At 49.0% G+C, this 15,457-nt stretch overlaps 1 protein-coding gene across 1 annotated transcript; it reads left to right on the top strand.

Annotated features, from left to right (window-relative positions):
• The first annotated feature begins 3,844 nt into the window (after positions 1 to 3,844).
• On the top strand, positions 3,845 to 12,302 carry LOC123931187 (carcinoembryonic antigen-related cell adhesion molecule 1-like). The gene is made up of 6 exons (XM_045988046.1): positions 3,845 to 3,971; positions 4,796 to 5,155; positions 6,979 to 7,257; positions 7,649 to 7,903; positions 10,839 to 11,117; positions 12,080 to 12,302. Exons 1-6 carry the CDS (start codon positions 3,908 to 3,910, stop codon positions 12,157 to 12,159), a joined length of 1,317 nt encoding a protein of 438 aa, XP_045844002.1. The 5' UTR covers positions 3,845 to 3,907; the 3' UTR covers positions 12,160 to 12,302.
• Positions 12,303 to 15,457: the final 3,155 nt, after the last annotated feature.

The following is a 15,457-nucleotide window of genomic DNA, read 5'->3' as shown; positions in this document are numbered from 1 at the left end:
ACCACCTCCACCAGTACCACGCTGGTCCAAAACACCTGTGTCTCCCACCTGGATTAAATTGCAACAGTCTCCTTACTGGTCACCGTAGCCTCTCTGCAGTGTATCTTCTGCACACAGAATCCAGAAATATTCTTTTTTTCAATTTTTAATTTTTATTTATTTATTTAATTTATTTGTCAGAGAGAGAGAGTGTGTGAATGTGTACACAGGCAGGCAGAGTGGCAGGCAGAGGCAGAGGGAGAAGCATGCTCCCTGCTGAGCAAGGACCCCGATGTGGGACTCCATCCAGTGACCCTGGGATCATGACCCGAGCCGAAGGCAGAGGCTAAACCCACTGAGTCACCCAGGCGCCCCCCCACCTCCAATAGTAGTTTTTAAAGATTTATTTACTTATTTTTTTATATTTTATTTATTTGACAGAGAGAAATCACAACTAGGCAGAGAGGCAGGCAGAGAGAGAGGAGGAAGCAGGCTCCCTGCGGAGTAGAGAGCCCGATGCGGGGCTCGATCCCAGGACCCTGGGATCATGACCTGAGCTGAAGGCAGAGGCTTTAACCCACTGAGCCACCCAGGTGCCCCTTATTTACTTATTTTTAGAGAGAGAGAGAACACGAGTGGGGCAGAGGGAGAGGGAGAAGCAGACTATGTGCTGAGCAGGGGCCCACCACAGGCTCCATCCCAGGATAATGAGATCATGATCTGAGCTAAAAGGAGACTCTTACCAACTGAGCCACACAGGCGCCCCTGTTGAGTTTTTTATATGTCAAGTATAACTCAAAAAAGTTGTAAAATTGTATATGAAATATTACATAAAGTACACATTTTTTGAAATTCAAAACTGGATAGCAGGGACTTTTTCCTGCATTTCTGTCCTAGTTCACCAGAGGCAGCAGAGCTCCTCCACGGCCTAGCAGGGACTGAGCCTCCACAGCCTCACTCAGTCACAGTCCTCCTGGCTCCCCAGGCTCCCCGCACTGGACCCCGCCAGCCCCTCTGGCCAGCCAGGCATCTGCCCACTGAGACTGGTCCCTCTGTGGACAGCTCGTCCCTCCACACCCTCTGTCTTTCAAGGGGCGAAGGTCCACTCATGCTTCCAGTCTCAGCCAAAAGATCAGTTTCTCAGGAGTGCTCCATGGGACCCCCATCAGCAAAGAGCCCCTAACATGCTCAGACGCACCAGATACTTGCCCTTCCTGGCCCTCCTCTTGATTATAATTGACTCCTCAGTGCCATGATTTTCTGAGCACCCGTGGCCCTGGTACAGGGTAAACCCCATGAGTCCAGTGCCCACATCTGTCCTGTTCTCTGTGGAGTTCCCCAGATCCAGCCCAGGCCTGACACATCACAGATGCCCAGTAAATACTCACTGAAGGTATGAGGGAAAGCACACAATGTCCCCCCATGTGAACCTGGGGTCAGAGCCTCTTCCCTGCAGATTGAGGCCACTGGCATCAGCATGGGAGGAGGCCAGCACGTGCCCGAAGCTGCCCCTGTAAGCTGTCGGGCCTTTACCCCTCCTAGATTCAGGAGGGAGAACAGGGGCCTCCTACAGTTAGGTGTTGGATCCCCATTCATTCCCACAACACAGACACCCCCTACCATCTGGATCTTGTGAATGACTTTTCCCCTTGGAAGGCCTGGGTGGGCAGCCTGTGTCCTTCCTCTTCTCTCAGAGATCTGACCTCACACAAATTCTGGATCACAAACTCAGATGCAGTTACCACTAGGGGAGTTCAGAGCCCCATCCTGACCTTCAAAGGCATCAGGAGGCGACTCCTCATCCTGAGGGCCCCTCGTCTGTGGGGACACCTGCTATGTCTCCCTGAAGATGTCTCAGTAGCCCAAGGTGTCCTGGGGACGGAGGGGGAACTTCCCAGGCAGGTGAGACAGGAAAATCTAGCATCTGCCTGTGTTTCCCTGGGGTTGAGTCTCTGGGTAGGGGCACCCCAGCTCCTGGTTCCTGTGGAGAGACCTAGAGCAGAGGAGAGACAGGGACACAGATGGATCCCCTCCCTGTTGTGATGGAGAGACAGGACATTGTAATGGTCAGCCCCTCAGGCCAGTGCTTTTTCCCCAAAGGCTCAAGAGACCCCTACTAGGTCATTCTCAAAATCTCGAGGACAGAGAACTCCTGCTGAGGGAGTAAATCCCTCTGGGTGGACAATTCTCCTGACACAAGAGCAGGAATCTTCTAAACTATGTCTATCTTCTCCCTGGGCTCATGGGATGGAGTCAGACAGTCTAGGACCCACAGGGACCAGGATCCAGGCTGACCAGTCCCTCACCTCTGCCCAGGGCTCAGGGACCCTCATCCTTTGGTCACCATCCTGGGTGCTGTCCCCAAACTTGCCTCCAGGGGGCGACATAGGGACATGCAGGCAACACACAGGACATTAAACCCTGACGTTGGCTTTGGCTGAGGAGGGGGAAAAGAGATTGGTTTCCATCCCTTTCTCCCACAGACCCTTCTGGACCCCTCCCACATGCCTGTTCTGTCCTGCCCACTCCTTCTAGGGCCCTAGCAACACCCTGATCTGTCAGGGGTCCCTGTGCAGCTCCCCATGCCCTGCCTGGCACCACCCATGGGGGAAGCAGGGTGACCACAGGAAGGTCCCCCAGGTAGAGGACACAGGTTGCCCAGGACGCTCAAGAGTTACATGGACTGTCTCTGGGGCACAGTTCAGCCAATGGACACAGAGAGGGAGGGTCTCCACAAAACATTTCCAGGAGCCACAGCCGCCTGACTTCCCCCATCTCTTCTCTTCCCAGGACACACAGGAAACGCCCTTCACACCTGGGAATGGAGCTCCTGAGACACCTGGTCCTGGGTCTGTGTCCCTGAAAGCAGAGGCCGGGCTGGGGACACCTAGGGATGGACCGTGGGTCCCTCCCATGTCATCACCCGGCCTCCCCCTTTCTTACCCCCAGAGTCATCCCTGGGATGTTGCTGCCAGGAGTCAATCCAACCTCCCCAGAGCCTGTGAGAGCACTGTGGACCCAGCTGGCCTTCTCTGCTACAAATGGAAATCATCCCCGGGATCTGGGGACCCTGGGGCTCTGTGTGTGGTACCCACAGACTCAAGGCCAGGACACAGCAGGGGAGTGGGGAGAAGGGCCATCCTCTAGGGGAACCCGGTCCCTTCAGTCTTGCTATTCAGAGTGCGCTTCCCAGGCCGGGACGGTCAGCATCACCTGGGAACTTGGTAGAGGCAGACTCTGGGGTCCACTCCACACCCACTGAGTCAGACTCTGCATTTTCACAGGCTCTGCAGACCCTCCGTGGGCACAGGAGGGGCAGAGGAGGCCCCACCCCCACACCATGGGGTCTCAGCCTGGATGGGAATCTGCTGAAGCAGCATTTCTAGGTGTCCCCTGGGCATTCACAGTCTTGATAAAGGTCCACAGGTGATCCCAACGCAGTGTGGGGGTGATGTCCCAGTGACAGGAGTTCCTGAGGTGGCCCCAGGCTCCTGCTCCGAAGGGGAAAGCCACAAGGAGAGGAGAGAGGACTCTGGGGGTTCTGTCCCTGCACCTTGACCCTGAGCTCTGTGGGTCTCCAGACCCCAATGCAACAGGCTTGTGATTGTCCCAACAAGGGCATGTGCGTGCTCTCCCATATGCTGGGAAATCACAGCTGCAGAGGGAGAGGCCTTAGCCCTTGTCAGGGAACCCAAATGTAGACAGAAATGAAAGGGGAAGAAGGGGACAAGGAAGTAGGGAACAAGGTAAAGGGGGAGGAGGGAGGGAAGGGGAAAGGAGGGGCCCTGGCAGAAAGCCCGCCCCACACTCCTGCCTCAGAGGCCACTTAAGACAGAGCCAACACGTTGGGACAACAGTGCTTCTCCTGAGCTTTTCTGGAGCAGAATCTCTTCTCACAGAGGGAAGGACAGAGCGGGCAGCAGGCACCATGGAGCCCCCTTCAGCCCCTCCCCCACGAGGATGGGTCCCTTGGCAGGACCTCCTGCTGGCAGGTGAGAGGGACAGTTCCCGGGGAGGAGGCTGCAGGGTGGGAGAGAAAGGCTGGCTGGGGTCTCCAGGAGGACAGGGCTCTGAGAGGGGACAGAGAAGCAGGGCAGGACTGGGGGAGCTGCTAAAGGACAGGACTGTCTCATGATCTGGAGGTGGTGAGCCAAGGGCTATTTCCCAAGTTACTCATCACTGAGGACTGAATTTGGAAAACTGATGATAACAACAACCTGGGACCCTAATTGCTGTCCCTTCCCACCAGCCTGAGATCTTCACAAGTGCCAGACTTGGAGGGCCCTGGGGACACATTCATTCAGCCCTGGGTATTTGCTGCCTGTCCCCCCCCCCCCCCCCACTGGGGTACAGCACAGATCAGACGAGTCCCTGCCCTCTCTGTGCTCACTTTTGTGAGGACGAAGGCAGATACCCAGAGACGTCTAGAATGTGAGGTCAGGTACTGACAACATCATGAAGGGAACAGAACAGGGAAAGGTCAGGATGTGGAGACAGAGGGTCTTCAGAGGAGGCGGTCAGGTCAGGCCTCTCCCAAGGACCCTCTGAACATGAGCACGTATCTGAGGGCAGTGAGGGAGTGAGCGACACACATGGGAGGAAGTTGTTCCAAACAGAGGGAGTAAGTTCAGAGGTGAAGCAGTGCGGTCATGCCGCTGACCTTGACCAGCAGAGACACACACAGACACACAGATACCTGTGCACACCCACACACACCCTGAGGCTGTGGGATGAGGACCTGCTGCGCCTGCAGGGCCCCAGCTTTCCCTCCAACACCTAGGTCCAGACACTGATCATCTGCTCCCTTCCCTCCTAGTCTCGCTCTTAACCCTCTGGAACCCGCCCACCACTGCCCAAGTCACTGTGGAGTCCGTGCCGCCCAGTGCTGCCGAAGGGAAGGACGTCCTTCTGCAAGTCCACAATCTGCCTGGGGATCTTGTAGGTCTTAGCTGGTTTAGAGGGGAAAGCATAGCGCCCAACCGTCAAATTGTAGCATATGTAGTAGACATACAAGTAATTATCCCAGGACCTGCACACAGCGGCAGAGAGATAGTGTACCCCAATGGATCCCTACTGTTCCAGAACGTTACCCTGAATGACACAGGATACTACACCCTACAACTTGTGAAGAGAAATGTTCAAGTTGAACAAGTAACTGGATGGCTCCGCGTATTCCGTGAGTAGTTCCTTCTCACCTCTGATGTTGTGTGGGGTGAATTCCTGCCTCACACCCAGGATGACTGGCCGGGACTGGGCCTCCATCCCCCTCTGCATTATGTCCCGTGTGGGGGCAGGGTTCCAGCATTTAGTGCAGGTCACACAGTGGAGACTAACTTCCTAACATTGGAATTCCTTTCCTGGAATCCAGACTCTGGGATCATCTGAGAAAGACCCTGCAGGGTCAGCCAGGGCCAAGGTTGGGGGGGGGTCCCCGATATCCTCACCAGAGCTCAGCCCAGACCACTGTCTCAGGGCTCCTGACTCTAGCGACCCTGGGGCATCTGTGCCAGGATGGGGTTGGGGCCCCTGGGCAGAGCTGACTGGGAGCAACAATTTCCGGCTGCCTGAGCTCGTCACCAGCCAGGGTTCAGTCTCAAGAGCCACATCTGGGGAGGGGCCAGCCTGGTCCTTCACCTGAGACTCAGCATGGACAGCACAGAGCAGTCCATTAACCAACTGCTCTGGGGGACTTGGGGAACACCAGAGGAAGGGCAGCAACCCCAGGGAGGAACAGAGCAGAGAGACACTCTTGACTGTCCTCCACCAAGAATCAGGCCCAGGGAACCTTCCCTTGTGGAGCAAAGTAGTAACAGCTGCCGTTTGGTTGGCCAGCTGCTATAGCCCAAATTTCGGTCAGGTATTTGGAGTTGTTTAAAGGATAATGTACAGACCTGGCAGGTAGGGATCATTTACCATTCTTCCTGGTGCATTAAGGGGAAACCAAGAGACAGGGAGACACAGTCACTGAATCAGGGTCACACAGACTGAGGAGTGGCAGATCGGAGTGACCCAGGTTCTGTGTGCAGACACAGCCCCATCCTCTCCTCCATCAGAGGAAGGGATGCTGATATGGGCAGTGAGAGCAAACAGAGGCTCACTCCATGTTTGTGTTTGGTCTGGGAACCCAACACCCTTTGTCAGCAATCAGAGGCAGAACAATCTGGCCGCCCTTCAGATGCCTGAGCCTTACCTCCCTGTGCTGGACTTGAGATCTGATTGTTTCTTGGTGTGTTCCTGTCCCTCCCACTGGGGTGTCTGGGTTAAGGACTGGGCTTCTGCTCCCCACTCTGCCCCTGAAACCAGCCCAGGGTCCACATGTAGGAAAATCAGTTGCTTTTGTTTGGGAAGGAAGGAAGGGTGTCGGAGTTTCTCCCAACAAGGGCAGGGAGCCTGGTGGTCAGATCTCCTAGGATCCTGTACCCCGGACACCTCTCTGAAGAGATGATGGGTTGTTCATTCCCTCAACACCCCTGCCTCCTGCTCATCCCCTTGCTCTCTGCTGGTCATTGGACTTGGCTCTGCCATGGGAGGTGTCACTGCCTCATGAGGGTCACTGCCTCACTCGTTATCAAGCAACTGGGCAAAGCTGCCCCCCCTCCAGGTTTTTGGGACCTGAGTCCTGGACTGACCTCCCAGCTTGTTCCTGGTGTCTCCAAGTGTCATTTCTGCTCAGACCCATCCCCATGCTGGGTTGTCAGGTCAGTGAGGAGCCAGAAGGGGTCCACGGCTGTCTCTGACTCTGTCCTATGTCTTCCACAACCAAAGGCTGCTCTGTAATTGACATTGGAGACAGCCTGTGCTCTCAGACAAACAGACCATGGGGTTTACTTTCTCTGAGGCTCAGATCCTCATGCATTTGTCTTGAGATACACAGATCTGCCTTATTCTTTGAAGGACTCCGGTTGGCTGAGAGGTGAGAGATGCCAACTCTGATTCAAGATGCCTGTGGAGGAATCACAGGTACCACCCAGGGCAATGTTCTTTCTGTTGTCTGCGCAGCGGAGTTACCCAAACCCCACATCACAAGCAACAACTCCGACCCTGTGGAGAATGTGGATTCTGTGCTATTAACCTGTGAACCTCAGACTCAGAACACGAGCTACCTGTGGTCAGTAAGCAGTAAGAGCCGCCCGGTCAGCACCAGGCTGGAGCTGTCCCTGGACAACAGGACTCTCACTATACATGGTGTCACAAGGGATGACACAGGACCCTATGTGTGTGCAACTCGGAACCCAGTGAGTGATGGTCATAGTGACCCATTCACCCTGAATGTTCTCTGTGAGTAGCTTCCGTTCCTCCCAAAGCCAGGCTGCCAGCCCAGATCCAGACAGCCAGGGGCAAGGCCACATCCATCCTTCTGGGGTCCGAGTCCATGACTCTCAGCTGGACCTCCAGGCTGGCCACGGTGGCTTGTCCCAGGAAAACCTGGGCAGGCCTGGCCTAAGCCAAGACTAGGAGGGGACAGGCTGCTCCTCCCTGAGAGGGTCACCAGCCTGTGAGGGGAAACAGGTGAATGGCTCAGACCCAGGATGAACACGGGGTTTCTGGTTGGGACTTTATAAAATGTGGGTGGGACCCAGCTCAGAGGGACACTGTGGCCCTTGTACAGACCAGGAGCTTCCCCTTCCCTTGGATCGCATCAACTGTGGCTTTATTCTGTTTGCTCCAGATGGCCCGGACGCCCCCACCATTTCCCCCTCAGACTCCTGTTACCATCCAGGGGCCAACCTCAATCTCTCCTGCCATGCAACCTCTAACCCACCTGCACAGTATTCTTGGCTTATCAATGGGAGGCCCCAGTCATACACACAGGAGCTCTTTATCCCCAACATCACTGCGAATGATAGTGGATCCTATACCTGCCTTGCCTCTAACTCTGGCACTCGCCTCAATAAGACCACAGTCAAGACTGTCACAGTCTCTGGTAAGTGGGTCCCTGGAGCATCTGCATGGATCGCTGTGTGAAGGTCTGTCTGTCTTTCAGAAAGGAGCGCAGAAGTTATTTCCCATTTGCTATGTCACAAGCAAATACCAAGTCTGTCCCTGAACTCTCCCATTACATGTCTGCAGACACTTCCTCCCCTTGCTCTCTGATTTCTCAAGGCAGACCTTGGGTCCAGCCTGGAATGTGGGGAGGGGGCTTCTCAACTCCGGAAAGCCCCATGCACAAAATGGGGCTTCGCAAATGGAGAAGAAGAATGATCCTTTAGTCAAGTTGTTTTTTGTTGTTGAATTGCAGAAGTCCTTTCTGTAATCCGGATATTAACTTCTTACAGATATGGTTTGCAAATGTTTCCTTCTAATCCATGGGTTGCCCTCACATTTTCTTTGTTAGTGAACTTTATTTGATACATAATGTGACATAGTTTCAGGTGTACAACATAATGATTGGCCAACTCTGAATGTTACACTTATTCAATACAATGTAGCTCCCATCTGTCCCCATGCAGCCTGATCAAAATACCATTGACTAGATTTCCTATGCTGTATGTTTCATCCCTATATCCTATTCATTCCATAACTAGTATTACCACTCCCCAGATTCTGTATTTTGATGCATTGAAGTTTTCCATTTTGATGTAATCCAATTCATCTGTTTTTCCTTTTATTGTCTTTGCTTTGGGTATTATATCTTAAAAATCATTGGGAAATTCAGCTTCAGTAAGTTTTTGCATTACGTTTGTTTTTAGACTTTTACTATTTGACTCTTAAATGTTTTTTTTTTTGAAGATTTTATTTATTTATTTGACAGACAGACAGCAAGAGAGGGAACAGAGCAGGGGGAGTGGGACAGGGAGAAGCAGGCTTCCCGCCGAGCAGGATCCCAGGACTCTGAGATCATGGCCTGAGCCAAAGGCAGACACTTAACCGAGCCACCCAGGTGCTCTGACTCTTACGTTTGGTTGTTTGACATGTTTAAGTTAATATTTGTACATAATGTAAGATCTGGTCCAACTTCATTCATTTGCATGGATATCCAGCATTCCCAACAGTTGAATAGATATTTTTCTCCCTTGAATGGTCATGATAACCTTCTTGAAAATCATTCAACCACATATGCCAGCATTTGTTTCTGGGGTGTCTATTCCATTCCGTTGGTCTTTATGTCTATCCTTATACCAGATCCCCATTATTATCAGTTACCGTACCTTTTCAGTCCAGAAGTAGGAGTCCTCCAACTTTGTTCTTTTTTAAAATAAGTTTGGGTGTTTGAGGCCTCTGAATTTCTGCATGAATTTTTGGAAATTCCTATTTCTGCAAAGTATTTCCTTAAGTATTTGGTAGGGAGGTAACCTGGCTGGCTCAGCTGGTGGAGCATGCGACTCCTGATCTTGGGCTAGTAGGTTTGAGCCCCACATTGGGTGTAGCAATCACTTAAAAATGAAATCTTTTTAAAAAGGAGCTTGGTAGGAATTACATTGAATCTGTGGATCTCTTTGGGTAACAGTGTCATCTTAACAAGATTAATTTTTATCATCCATGAACATGGGATGTCTTTCCATTTATTTGTGTCCTCTGTAGTTTCTTTCAGCAATGTTTTATAGATTTCCATATACAGTCTATTGACTGACTAAGTTAATTCCTAAGTATTTGATTCTTTTTTTTCCTAAGTATTTTATTCCTTTTAATGTTATTGCAAATAGAATGGTTTTCCTAATTTCTTTTTTGGGTTTTTCATTGTTACTTAGCAACATAGTTATTTTTGTATGTTGATTTTTTATCCCAACAGTGTTGGGATTTCAACAGTGTTTTTGTGGAATCTTTAGGGGTGTGTATATAAAATTTAATGTCGTCTGCAAACAGACACAGTTGTACTTAGTTTTTTCCCAATTTGATTGCACTGTGGTTTTTTTCCTCCTAATTATTTTTTTAAGATTTTATTTATTTATTTGACAGAGATGACAAGTAGGGAGAGAGGTAGGCAGGAAGAGAGGAGGAAGCAGGCTCCCCACTGAGCAGAGAGCCTGACGTGAAGCTCGATCTCAAGACCCTGGGATCATGACCTGAGCCAAAGGCAGAGGCTTTAACCCACTGGGCCACCCAGATGCCCCTCCTAATTATTTTTGCCTGGACTTCTGTACTGTGTCAAATACAGGCACTGAAAGTGTCATGTTTATCTCCTACCTGATCTTAGAGTAAAGGCTTCCACGTTTCATCATGGAGGATGATACTGGCTGTGTGTGTTTCATATAAGGCCTTTTTTATGAGGCACTAGTTTCCTTATATTGTAAGGGTACCAATATGCTGTATACAGTAACCACTCTGCAGAAGTTCTTCACCATGAGAGTCAAGCAACAGATCTGTAAGTAAAAGTCTTCTTCAGAGTGAGAAATCTTGTAGATGAAAACTCTTTGATTCCTAAGTTAATGAAGATGGGGCAGGAGGTTCTCATTTCCTAGTAAATTATAACAGTGTAAATGCCTTCCCTACCTTACATGAAGCTGCCTCAGACACCGAGATAGAAGGGCTTTGAATCTTTCTCCTCCTATATATATGGAAAGGAATATAAGGAATGAGGCCTCATCTTTTAATGTCACAAAAGTTCAAAAAAATCACACAGAAGTCCATGGGAAAAATTCCTCATGATAATGAGGTTGCTGGCCACATGGGCTAAGAGGTTCCTTGGTGATGTCTAGGCAGAGCAGACACATGATGGAGGGTCAGAGGGGAAGGTATAGCCCTCTCCTTACAGATTGTCCGTGAACAAAAACACTCATCCTTCTGCACAGCAGGGCCATACTCTGGGGCACCTTTACAGAGCTCATGGGGGCCCTCAGAGTGGCAGAGATCTCAAAGGAAGGAGTATAACCCAGGCCCAAGCCCATTCTCATTCAGTCACTTCCTGTGTTTCCCTACAGAGGCAGTGTCCAAGCCCACTCTCCATGCCAGCAACACCACACTCACAGAAGACAAGGACTCTGTGGTCCTAACCTGCTCCACAAACAACACTGGGGTCTCCATTCACTGGTTCTTCAATGGCCAAAGTCTAAAGCTCACGGAGAGGATGACACTGTCTCAGGACAACAGCACCCTCACCATATGCCCTGTCAGAAAGGAAGATGCTGGGAATTACCAGTGTGAGGCCTCCAACCTGGTCATTTCCAGCAAAAGTGACCCCGTGAGCCTGGATGTGAGCTGTGAGTGACCCTCAAACTCTCCCCCTCCTCCATGTATATTTCATGGCAGGCAGTGTGAAATGGGTGGAAGCCTGCAGGAGTTGGGAGCCTCCTTCAGAGCCTCTATGGCAATGTGGATAAAATTCCCCAAAATCAGATGAATCTTGTTAGCATCTTGGTTCTGATTTGTACCAGTTGTTGAAACTGGGGCAAGGCGTTCAACCTCCTGAACCTCATTTTCCTCTTCTCTAAAACTGGAAAGAATAGCTGGATCTCAGGGAAGTTGTGAGAGTAGTTAGTATGAGTTCATGAGATGAAATCCTGAGACAGCGTCACGCTCAGATTCGGGGCTCAGTCAAATTTAGCAACTATTGTTGTTTGGTTATTAACATTTTTGTTGCCAGCTGTACTGTCTCAGGGAATTGGGATTGAGTGTTGTCTGATCATGTTCCAGCTCTCTGACCTTCACTGATTTACTGAGTCCTGTACACACTCAGTTGGTCATTGTGCACAGTGGGTGTAACACCTGGCCCCTCATGGGCAGGGAAGCAGCAGGTGGGATCAACATAAATATTTCCCTTGTGACTGGCACAGAGCAGACCTCAAAAGCAGTCGCTGATATTATTCTCCTTATTCAGTGTTGAGTGGACAGGCTAGGGCCTCCCTCTAAGACCATCAATGAGGATGGAACAGAAGACACGGGGAAGAGGCATAACATGAGAGGAAAATAAACAGGATTCTGGGCTTGGCCCCCATGGGTGGGGAGAAAACGTGAAAATTAAAGCAAGTCCAGAGTTTCACTGTGAGGAACAGAAATGATGCCACAGCCAAGGGGATGGGGACACTGTGGTGACAACACACATGCCACCCAGACCTCAATGGCCTTTCCTTCCTCCCTAAGCATGCCCTTCCCACACGGCCACTCCTGGTTTCCCCATATTTAACTTCAGACTCATACCCTTCCCTTTTTATTTTTATTTCAGATGGAAGAAGCACCACAGGCCTCCCTGTGGGGTCCGTCATTGTCATTGCAATCGGGGTCCTGGTCGGACTGGCACTATAGTTCCCTCCTGGAGTGTCTCCTGCTCCACACAGTTTTCTCAGAGTTCCACAGAATTTTCAAGACAGATCATCTCAAAAATCACACAAATTCATCCATAGAATAGAGAGGGAATATCATCCCAACTCATTCTGAGGTTAGTAGAACCTTTAAATTGAAATAGGAACAACAACAAAAGCACAAAAAGATGAAAATATCAGGACAATCATGCTCATGAACAGAGAGACAAAAATACTAAACAAGGTATTTTCAAACCAAAACCAAATCCAACAGTGTATAGAATAAGACAGTACACCGTGACTAAATTCCAATTGTCCCAGCAAAGCAATAGTGATTCAACATTAGAAATTTATAAATGGGGGACACCTGCGGTGACTCAGTGGGTTAGGCAGCTGGCCTTTGATTGTGGCTCAGGTCATGATCTCAGGGTCCTGGGACTGATCCCCATGTTGGCTCTGTGCTCTGCAGGAGTCTGCTTGAGGATTTCTCTCCCTCTCCCATTGCCCCTAGCCTCTCTCAAATAAATAAATAAATCTTTAACAAAAGAAATTTATAAATGGAAGAGAGCAACAACTTCTAAGGTGCCAGCAATGTTCTGTTGCCTGATCTAGCTGCTAGATATATGGGTGTGTTCAATTTTTGAAGATTTCAGTAAGCAAAACTGTTCATGCTGTAACAGTCCTCTTACCCCCTCAGTTTTTTCCATGATACAGACTCTGCAAAAAGACCAGAGCAGCCCTGATGTCTTGTAGAACACCCACATTCTGACTTTGTTTCCTATAGTGTCATATCAGTTACTTCTCCAACCCCTGTATTTCCTACAAATTGGAAAAATGAATCTCAAAGTTTAAATAGATTTCAGGTTATATTTCTTGAGGGAAGAATCCTTCCTGCATTTTATATGCATCATATCAAGAGGAACATTCTAGTTAGTTGGGACACCTGGGTGGCTCAGTCGGTTGGCAGCCTGCTTACTGGTTTCCGTTAGGTCGTGATCTCAGGATCGAAGGATTGAGCCCCACGAAGTGCTCCGTGCTTAAGGGGGAATCTGCTGGAGATCCTCTCCCTCTGGCCTTCCCCTCTTCCCTTGCTCTCAAAAAAATAAATCTTTAAAATTAAAAAAAAATAGGGGCATCTGGGTGGCTCAGTGGGTTAAGCCTCTGCCTTCAGCTAAGGTCATGATCCCAGAGTCCTGGGATTGAGCCCCACATCGGGCTCTGCTCAGCAGGGAGCCTGCCTCTCCCTTTCTCACTCCTGCCTCCTCTGCCTACTTGTGATCTCTCTCTGTTAAATTTTAAAAAAAATCTTTAAAAATTTTTAAAAAATAATTTTTAAAAAAATTTATGGTGCCTGAGTGACTCAGTCGGTTAAATGTCTACTTTGGCTGAGGTCATGATCCCAGGGTCCTGGGATCCAGCCTCCTCTTGAGCTCTGCAGGGAGTCTGCTTCTCCCTCTGCCTCTCCCCCTGCTTGTCCCCCTTCTCCCGTTCTCTCTCAAATCAACCTTAAAAACAAAATAATAAATAAATTCCAGTTAGTTGACAACAGTTAGTTGGAATAAAATAAATTCCAGTTAGTTGACATACAATGTACTATTAGTTTTAGGCATACATTATACCGATTGAACATTCCAGACAACACCTGGTGCCCTCCTTAATCCTCATCTCCTCTTTGACTCATTCCCCACCCACCTCCTGTCTGGCAACCATCAGCCTGTTCTCAGTAGTTAAGAGTCTGTCTCTTGGTTTTCCCCTGTCTTTCTCTCTCTTTTCCCCCTATTCTAATTTGTTTTGTTCCTTAAATTCCACATGACCGAAATCCTATGGTATTTCTCTGATGTATTTCTGACTGATGTATTTCCCATAGCATAATACACTGCAGTTCTGCCCACATTGTTGCAAATGAAAAGATTTAATTCTTTTTTTTTTTTTTGGCTGAGAAGTATTCAATTGTATATATACAGCACACCCTCTTTATCCATTCATCAACTGATGGACATTTGGGCTGTTTCCATAGTGTGACTATTGTAAGTAATGCTGCTATAAGCATCGGGTGTGGGTATTGTTTCGAATTAGTGTTTCTGTATCCTTTAGGTAAACACCTAGGAGAGCACTTGCTGAATCACTGGGTAATTCTATTTTTACATTTTGAGGAAGCTTTCGACTGTGTCCCAGAGGGGCTGCACCAGTTTACATTCTCACCAACATGCAGGAGTGCTCCCCTTCTTAAGCAGTGGGCATCTTTTGTGCAAAGATAAATGTGTGTACAGAAATTACAAGATTAGAAAACCTCTACCATGCTGCTCCCCAACAGAATGAAAGCTGTTTATGGCAAGCCCACAGCCAATATCACACTCAGTGAGGAAAAGCTGAAAGCTTCTCTATTAGAATCAGAAACAGGACAAGGGTGCTCATCCTCACCACTTCTATTGAGCAGAATTCTGAGACTCTTAGCCAAAGCAATTAGACAAGAAAAAGAAATAAAAGGTGTATTCATGCCAGAAAAAAAGAAGTAAAATTCTCTTTGTGTGTAGACAACATGATCTTATATGGAGAAAACTCCAAAAGCTCCATGAAAAAAACGTTCTGAACTAATAGACAAATTTTAGGAAGCTGCAAGATGCAAAATCAATCTGCAGAAATCAGGGCATTTTTATACACCAACAAGAGCCTGTGGGGAACTGCTGAGAAATATAGAAAATATTCCCATTTCCAATAGTGTCAGAAACAATGAAATGCTTTGTTCTGACCTGACCTTGAGGGGTGGAAGCAGGCCCTTGGGGAGGCAAGGAATAGACCATTCTGTCGTGGCAGAGGGAGGGGAGCTCTGATCTGTGGGCCCCAGAAACACCACCTGGGAGGCATCCCCCAACCCCCAGAGACTATGGGTCAGGGAATAAGTAGAGTACACGCAACTAGAAGAGAAGCAAAGACAAAGACACTAGGACTTCAGTGTCTACCTGTGGGAAGCAAGACAAAGGTCCCCATTTGCCACCACCAAGAAAGCAGAGTCTGTTGTTTTGGATCACTGCCCAAAGATGCACTTGCTGGTATCTTGGCATTTGGCTTTGGAATCATACATAGGAGAATGGCAGGGGAAATTCCATTCCCTGGATGATCTGCTCTTTTGGGGTCCAGGGAATCGCAGCAACTGCTGCTTATGTGTCAACAAGGCAAAATAAAGGATGCATTAAATGAAAGGGACATTCACAGCCTTCACCTTCCTAAACTCTGCATCTATGGCTGGAGCTTCTTACATCTCTGAATTTGTACACATTTAAAATTTCATGTGTGCTTTAAAA

Source organism: Meles meles, chromosome 19 (assembly GCF_922984935.1).
Source record: "Meles meles chromosome 19, mMelMel3.1 paternal haplotype, whole genome shotgun sequence".
Taxonomy (NCBI): domain Eukaryota; kingdom Metazoa; phylum Chordata; class Mammalia; order Carnivora; family Mustelidae; genus Meles; species Meles meles.
The sequence above is the reverse complement of the archived record's forward strand: the minus strand, read 5'-3'. Positions and strand labels throughout refer to the sequence as shown.